The sequence below is a fragment of the Berghia stephanieae genome, chromosome 4 (assembly GCF_034508935.2).
Source record: "Berghia stephanieae isolate SIO BIC M18660-M18661 chromosome 4, UCSD_Bste_1.3, whole genome shotgun sequence".
Lineage (NCBI taxonomy): Eukaryota > Metazoa > Mollusca > Gastropoda > Nudibranchia > Aeolidiidae > Berghia > Berghia stephanieae.
In genome coordinates, this window is record NC_088363.1 from 52614047 (window position 1) to 52622433 (window position 8387).

General features: G+C 35.5%; 1 protein-coding gene across 1 annotated transcript; it reads left to right on the forward strand.

The window, feature by feature from the left end:
- The first annotated feature begins 526 nt into the window (after nt 1–526).
- Nucleotides 527–880, forward strand: LOC144971799 (uncharacterized). The gene has a single exon (XM_078912875.1). It carries the CDS (start codon nt 527–529, stop codon nt 878–880), a length of 354 nt encoding a protein of 117 aa, XP_078769001.1.
- The last annotated feature ends 7507 nt before the right edge of the window (nt 881–8387 follow it).

The following is an 8387-nucleotide window of genomic DNA, read 5'->3' on the forward strand; positions in this document are numbered from 1 at the left end:
TGTAAAACGCTTTGAGCACTTTTAGTGTATAATGCGCTATATAACAGCTCAACTCTTTAAAATTATTACTCCGAGGCGCTAGGTTACACAAAAAGCTTATAATTGCTTTCTTTTATCAACCTTGTAAGCCGTAAAATATCATATCATGTCATATCATGTCATATCATATCATACCATATCATATCATTAATATCATACCATATCATATCATATCATATCATACCATATCATATCATATCATATCATATCATATCATATCATATCATATCATATCATATCATTTCATACCATATCATATCATACCATATCATATTATCATATCATACCATATCATATCATATCATATCATATCATATCCCTAAAGTTCAAAGATGGAAGGTTTAGGTACCGTATTGCTATCGTTTCTCGTAAGATCAGACATGCAGATATGAAGACGTAGATCTATCCAGTCTCATTAACTGATTTGGTTGCGCCTGACGTCTAAATTGGAAACCTAAATCCAGATGAAAGCTTCAGATATAATCTAATGGGAAATGACCTTGAGTTGGTGGATGAAGAAAAAGATATTGGAGTTATCATCGATAATGATCTAAGCTTTGAAAAGCACATCAACGAGAAAGTGAAAAAGGCAACTGCAATGTTTGCAACAATTCGCCGAATATTTCAATACCTAAATGAAGATACTTTCATTCCACTGTACAAAGCACTAGTGCGAACACACTTGGAATATGCCAGCTCAGTCTGGGCACCATTCAAAAGTAAACACATCGAGCTTATAGAAGGCGTCCAAAGAAGAGCTACCAAGCAACTCCCGAGTATGAAAGGGATGACATACGAAGAGAGATTAAGAAAACTGAAATTACCAACGCTAAGTTTATAGAAGAATAAGAGGTGACATGATTGAAGTGTATAAAATGTTAAATGGAAAATGTGACCAGAAAGCTGGTAATCTACTTAAACTCTGGCCCGAGCACTCCCTGAGGACAGGAACAATGGGCACTTATAAGAAAATTTTCACACAAAGTGCCAGACTAGATGTGCGCAAGCATAGTTTCGGTGTTAGAGTGGTTCAAGTGTGGAACACTCTACCAGAGAAAGTTATCAGTGCTGATTCACTTAACTCATTCAAGAACGGACTGGATAGCTATTAGAAAAACCAAGAAATCTTCTATGATTACAAGGCTAGCATCACAGTCTTCACGGTAATCTGCAACCGGAAGAAACAAAGATGACACCTGAGTCCAGCGAAGAGGATCATTGAGAACCTGTGCTGGAAATCATCTCTAAGTATCTCTAAGTAAGTAAGTATAAGTGTCCGTCGGTTGTGACTCTTTGAAAAATTTTAATTGAAAAATATTGAAGATCGTTTCTCCTGCAATTCCCAAATATACCAAATTTGCAAGTTCCGGATTATGCTTAACGTGGACATAGATTTTTTTAAGTGATTTTTTAAAAAGCAAATTGCAATTTCGATCATTTCGTATGAGTTCCCATGTCATTAAAAACGCAATCATTTGAGCAATGACGCAACACTACAAGGCCATCCATCTTGACATAATGAAAGCAACTTTCTATGACGTCATTAAGGGTTTATGGGAAAGGGGGGGGGGGTTATTGTTTTTGTTTTGTTTTGTTACTAAGGGGAGAAAAGGGGGGGAGGGCAAGAGAGCGATGTTGAAGGCAGAGACAACTAAGTTTTTGTTTTTTTTCAGTTTCACTTTATCATTTTCTACTTTCTACCGGCATCATTTTCCAACACAGCCCAAGGCATATGACAAATAGGAGTGGTTGTTCTCCGACTCAGACTGACAAAAACATATTTTTCAAATTTTAGCCATAAATGTTTTCTCTTCAAATACCGAGAATTGAGACGATCTCCAACTTGCCACAATTCTTCAACCTGAGAGTTTTGGGAAACATAGGGTTTAATAATTTTCAACAAGCTGGAAGTTATTTTAATTCATCAAAATTTGAAGTAAATTATTTTCTGGTCAAAATGGAAAAATGTGTTTTTGTGATTGTAGATCAGAGTGCTTGTACCCTTCATGCGCGCCTACTTGATTGACTGATGCTACAAGTCAGGTTTTTTTATGCAAACCCCTTATCGATCATTGAAAATACAAAAATAATATTATTATAAGATTGCTTTATTCTTTCTGGGTTTTTTTTTCGTTCTTTCTTTGTTTTTTTTTTTTTTGTTTTTCCACGTGATCTGCTGGTATTCTGATAAATGGCAAACCTGAAACGTGATATTTCATGGGTGATTTGTTTACACGACTAAATTTAGTATATTCTTTATACTTTTTGTTTGTTTGTTTATTAGCTTTTATATGTTTGCCTTTCCTATTTAGATTTTGTCTATTTCTTTTCTTTCTTTTTTTTATGTTTTTGCGTTTGTTTCGTTGCTTTAATTTTCTGTTTGGTCGGTTGTTTTTTAATTATTTTTTGTTTGTTTTTATTTATTTTTTTGGATTGTTTGTTTTGTTTTGTTTTGTTTTTTTTTTGTTTTTTTTTTGTTTTTTTTGTTGTTTTTTTTAGGGGGAGGGTTGATATTTTTCTTAATTTATTTAGTTTTATTTTACTTTTTTGTTTGTATGTTTTTTTTTCTTTCCGATTTCTTCGGAAATTTTTGTTTGTTTGTTTGTCTGTTTTGTTTCTTTTTTTTTTTGTTTTTGGCGTATGTTGTTTTGTTTTGTTTTGTTTTGTTTTTTCATCCTAGGTATTCACAGTAAGTGGCATATTAGAATACCATATAACTAAAATGAATATTTTCATTCCGCTATAAATTATTCATTGCAATTTGTATTTATTTCTTATGCCAATGCCCAGCTATAACCTATCCTTAAAAATATATTATTACTGCAATTTATAACATAGTATAATATATATATATATATATATATATATATTATATATATATAATATATATATGTATCCTCCATAAATTTGAATAATATTAGTATTTATGACACCATGCCTATAATTCCCGGCGGTGCTTTAAAAAGCTGGAATGACATAGCGTCTGTAACGTATGTATTAACTTAGTCTTCAGACAGTTATAAATGCTATTCTCAGACGGTTTAGTATGTATCTACTCATGGATGTTGTGCAAATAAAAAAGCGAGAACGTGCTTAATTAAACGAATCATGATATATGTCAAGAGGAATGTACATCCGATCGATCAAACGCTTTATTTTCCTCGTCGATGCTAGAAAGTAGATTCACTTTACTTGTACTTGGACTGTTCGGTATACATTTCGTTGCAGACAAAATGTATAAAATTCAAGATGCGCATGGAACTTTTTTTTCTAATGTAGAGCAATCCTTTTTTCGGCGTAGTAATACATCGTGCTCATGGGCATGTGGTCGTTTTGAGAAAAAAAGAAGTATTTTATTGCATTGTTTCAAGGCGGTCCCCTCAAATATCGTGACTTACGCAAAGACTACAAAATTTTCTTATGTACGCAAAATAAGAGATTAAAAAATTCGTTGAACGTCTTTTAATATATAAATCTATGGTAAAGACTGTTCGTGTTAAGGATTAGTAAATATAAGGGAATAAATGATATTTTCTTATAATGTAGCGAGAAATTAACCAAGTTGAGCTTTGACACCATTGTAGGTTGAACATATACAGTTAATATACTAACTAAATACGATTTTCTGTGTACATAAAAGATGTTGGTTATAACATAGCTTATAATTCTGGTCTGGGGAAGAGAGAGAGAGGGGGAGACAGAGACACACTCAGAAAGAGAAAGAGAGAGAGAGAGAGAGAGAGAGAGAGAGAGAGAGAGAGAGAGAGAGAGGGAGGGAGGGAGGGGAAAAGGGGGTGGGTGGATTTGATGTTCCATGTAAAAATCCATTAGATTTAGATCCATATGATGCCTCAATGCGTGTATATACGAAATGGAAGTCGGTTTGGACGAATTCAATCGGTCGTGGGGGCGGGGACACACACTCCTCTAAGCTTGGTGAGAAGTTGCCAGGCTTTGATACCAGTAAGAGGAGACACTGGGTGGCTGCGAATCGGCTTCGGTCGAGGAGCTGCCTCACAGCAAAGGCGCCTCATCAGTGGGGACTTTCCATTTGTCCTACATGTACCCGATGTGGGCAAGAACCCGAAACGGCAGAGCATCTAGTTGAACGGTGTGTTGTGACGATGCTACCGGGCGGGTTCGCGATGGTGCACGAATGCGGACCGGACTTTGCTGATTGGGTCGATCGTCATAACATAGTAGTGTGAGAACCATAAGAAGCTGCTGTCATATGTGCAGAATTTATTAAAGTTTTGATTGATATAAGTTTTTAAAATGTGCTACATTTGGTAACTGGGCTATGACGCCATCAATACAAAGGGTAATTTGACATAAATTGTAATTTATTTTGGCTTTGTCCGAAATGATTCTCGAAAGTTTATATCGTTTAACATGTCAATCTAATGATAACAACTTGGAAACATGCGATCACAAGTATAATATCAGAAAAATCTTTAATAAATTTGGATTACTATGTTGAAAACCAAATTGATGTCGTGGCAGCTGTTCTTGAGTTATATGATTAAAAACACACTGTAAATTACGATTGATTTCAATATTACTCTTTTCTACTCATGACATCATAACTCAGCTACCAAATGGCGCACAGTGTTAAAACTTATATCAATCAAAACTTTAATGAATTCTACAACTATAGCAAAAAAACGTTTGATGAAATCTTACAAAGCTTTAGAGTTATTCAAACCTGGAATGTTTCAATAATTTTTTAAAAACACACTATCTTTCTATCCATTTATGATTTTATTTATCAATTATATTATGTATATGTATGTATATATATATTATATATATATATTATATATATATATATATATATTATATTGTGTGTGTTTGTGTGTGTGTGTGACAGAGAGAGAGTATGTGTGTGTCTGTGTGTGAGTGTGTGTGTGTGGGGGGGGGGGAGAGGATGGATGGGTGGGTAAGGGTGTGGGTGTTTGTGTGAATGTGTGTTTGTCTAACTACCAATCAATCAATTTAATCATATAGCTTTGTATAGCTCTATCTCTCTTTCTTTTTCTATCTCACCCTCTCTCTCTCTCTCTCTCTCTCTCTCTCTCTCTCTCTCTCTCTCTCTCTTTCTCTCTCTCTCTCTATCTATCTATCTATCTCTCTCTATTTATCTATCTATCTATCTTTCTATCTATCTCTATCTCTATTTATCTATCTATCTATCTATCTATCTATCTCCCACTTTTTATTTCTTTATCCTCTCTCTGTCTCTCTCTCTCTCTCTCTTTCTTTCTCTCTCTCTCTCTCTCTCTCTCTCTCTCTCTCTCTCTCTCTCTCACTCCCCTCCACCCTTATTCCTTCTACATATAAATCGATTTATGAAATCCTGTGATTTCTTTTTCCCAGCAGCCAACTGCTGTTTGACATGACCAATGATAAAAACGAGCATTGCCCCTTAGGCCAATAAAAATCTGACATCCTGTTAGTTATATGTACTTGGGCGATGGTAATTGGGTTGCCTGTAAGTCACAAGAAAATCGCTTGAAGACCAATTCACAGTTACAGTGTATACAGTGAAAGACCATTATACAGAAGGGTAGACCAAAATGTGTTCAGACCGAGGTGAACATATTTGCACGTCTGATAACCGAACGCAATTATGGGTTCGTTTTAACATTGTTGTAATGGACAATATTTTGCGTTGGTTTAATTATATTTCCATTACACCAATGAGACCATAACAATTTGGGTTATCAGACCTGCAAATAAGTAGGCCGACTCGTCGGATCAGACAGACCAAATTGTGTTCGGACAGTTATCAATAAAATTCTCTATCTAGAGAATTGAGATTTTCTATGAGCATTCTATATTCTTTAAAAAGTGTTTGTTCATGCATGTGTGTTTTTCTTAATATGTGTTATTGTTATTGTTGTTGTTTGTTGTGACTTTTTTACGGTGTGTGTGAGTTGGGTGTGGGGGGGGGGGGGATTAGGAGATGGCTGTGCTGTGACTCTTTGCTGTTTTTATAAGGTGAAAAGGGCGTAATGCGGTGACTTTTTGAAATTATAAATTAACTCCGTCAACACATTGATTCAAAATAGCCATGGGGGTTTTACATTTTAGATACGACAAAGTTTTCTCTAGGAGATTTTAGAGATGAGAACGTTTCTTTAAGACATATCAGACACGTTGTCACAAATACTTTCCACACCATGCTGTTATACCCAAAAAAATGATAACGGTCTCCAAAACAGATCTATAAAAAACATAAAGTTTTGTCTATGTCAAATTCTGAAAGCTTCCAAATAAAGTGCATTCTTTTGTTCAATTTAGTGATAACAGCATCGGTTTGTAAATGCCACTGCAATTTGTTGTCAATAAGAATACCCAAATATTTGTAAACCGAAATTTGCTCAACAGTTTAATTGTTAATTTTGAGCGGACTGATGGAATTTGTGTTTTTTCTAAAATCAAAACTCATTTCTTTGGCTTTTCCTAAATTTAATTTCGGGGAGTTATCTTCAAACTGATCAACAAATTTCAACCTGTCGATTTCAACCTGTACGCCGTTTCATCATCTTTAAATATTAAACATTGAAAGGTAGTATCATTAGCAATTTTTAAAATTGGGACCAAGTCACTGGTGCAGTCATTTGTGTAAACCGTAAGGAGGCGAGGGGAGAGAACATAACCTTGAGGGACTCCTGTATTAGTAAGGATTTTATTTGATTTGTTTTCATTAATTTTTACAAATTATGCTCTCTCTAACAGAAAGTCTAAAATCCAGGACATCAAATGGAGATTGATATTCAAACATTTCAGCTTTGCAACAAGTAAATGGGGCCGAATCGTGTTGAATGCTGAAGAAAAATCAATAAAAAGAATTCTGCAATATGCCTTTGGTTACATATGTATGACAAAATAGTGACGATATTGTATTTGAAGGGGTTATTTCTATACAATGCCCAAGTCCAGGTTGACTCGAATCGAGAAAGCATCGAAATGCCGTGGATCTTACCTTTGTTTTTTTTTTTCCTGTAGCTAAGCAACGGGGTACAGAAATCATGATTCCACATCTTCTACTCTTCTGGTTCCAAATTCCTTGGAAGTGTGTATGTAACCAGTCCTTCGGAGGACTAATAATGAACAGGTTTCATATTGAATTATAACGTGACGTAACTATTTTAGTAGCAGGATGCATAGGCAGATTCTTAGGATTACGGGACCAATTTGTTTTTTTACATCAAATGTTTGTTCCCTAATACAACTTCTGCATCTGTTACTGATACTTTTGATAGCTGATTTCTTAACATGGCTCTTTAGATAACTAGACGCGGTCAAAGTGGACTTGACACAGTTTAGAGCTAATTTGTGAAACTAGAGGACAGTTTGAACCTAGTAAAATAATAAAGCGTCAGGGGTCTAAAACTGTCAAACTGTCGGGAAGCCTTGTTCTAATCGCTGTGCAATTACTCCCCCCAGCGTGTAGCACATATAATTTTGATATTTAGTCCCAGACTACGATATTTATGCCTGCTAGATCGCGGGTGTAAATTTCAACCGTTTAGTCCCTCGTTTAGTGACTTCGCGTAGTCAGGCTTCATGAATAGCTTACAACGCCTTTTAGTCCGAGACCACGAATTTAGTCCCAGACTATCTTCGTAGTCCCGGTCCATGAATTAGACTCCAGAAGAGTATGACAAGTAGATGGACAAAGTACAGAAGCACTCAGTGAATACTGAAATATCTTAAGTTTTGTGCAGGAAATTGGCACATGTGATTTAAATATGGAATCAAGACTTGCGAGACCCATCTCAGCTTGCGCCGGATATTAGCACGGTGGAGGATGAGACGAGCATTATAGTTTGAAACTGGATGAAGTGTCGGAGTGCCTGATTCACTCTTCCATATACGAGGATTTGGAGTGTGATGGAAGTGACAATATGAGTGGTTGGAGGGTCATATGGCCGGGTGGTTTAGGCATTGAATGTACTCTCTGATGAACAGGGTTCGAGCCCCCAGCGATCGACATCTCTCTGTTTTTATTAGAATTCTTTTGGTTTGTTTGTTTTGTTTTGTTTTTATTTTTTTATTTTTTTTGGAGAGGGGGGGGGGCATTTAGCAAGAAACAGCTTGTGTGAATATGTTTATGTCTGAATATGTATGTTTGTATAACAGGGGGGGGGGGGTCTGTTACATGTTCAATCGAAGCTCAAAAATCCCTCTTTCTGTATATGTTATATAATTTCCCTGTAGAAGTATTAAAGATTCAATAAATTGCTTCTTTCCTTTCCGCAATGATGTATTTTTAAAAAGCAGTATGAAATAGAAAAAGATAATGTAACATGCTCATCGTGTTTTCTATACAGAATGTGGCT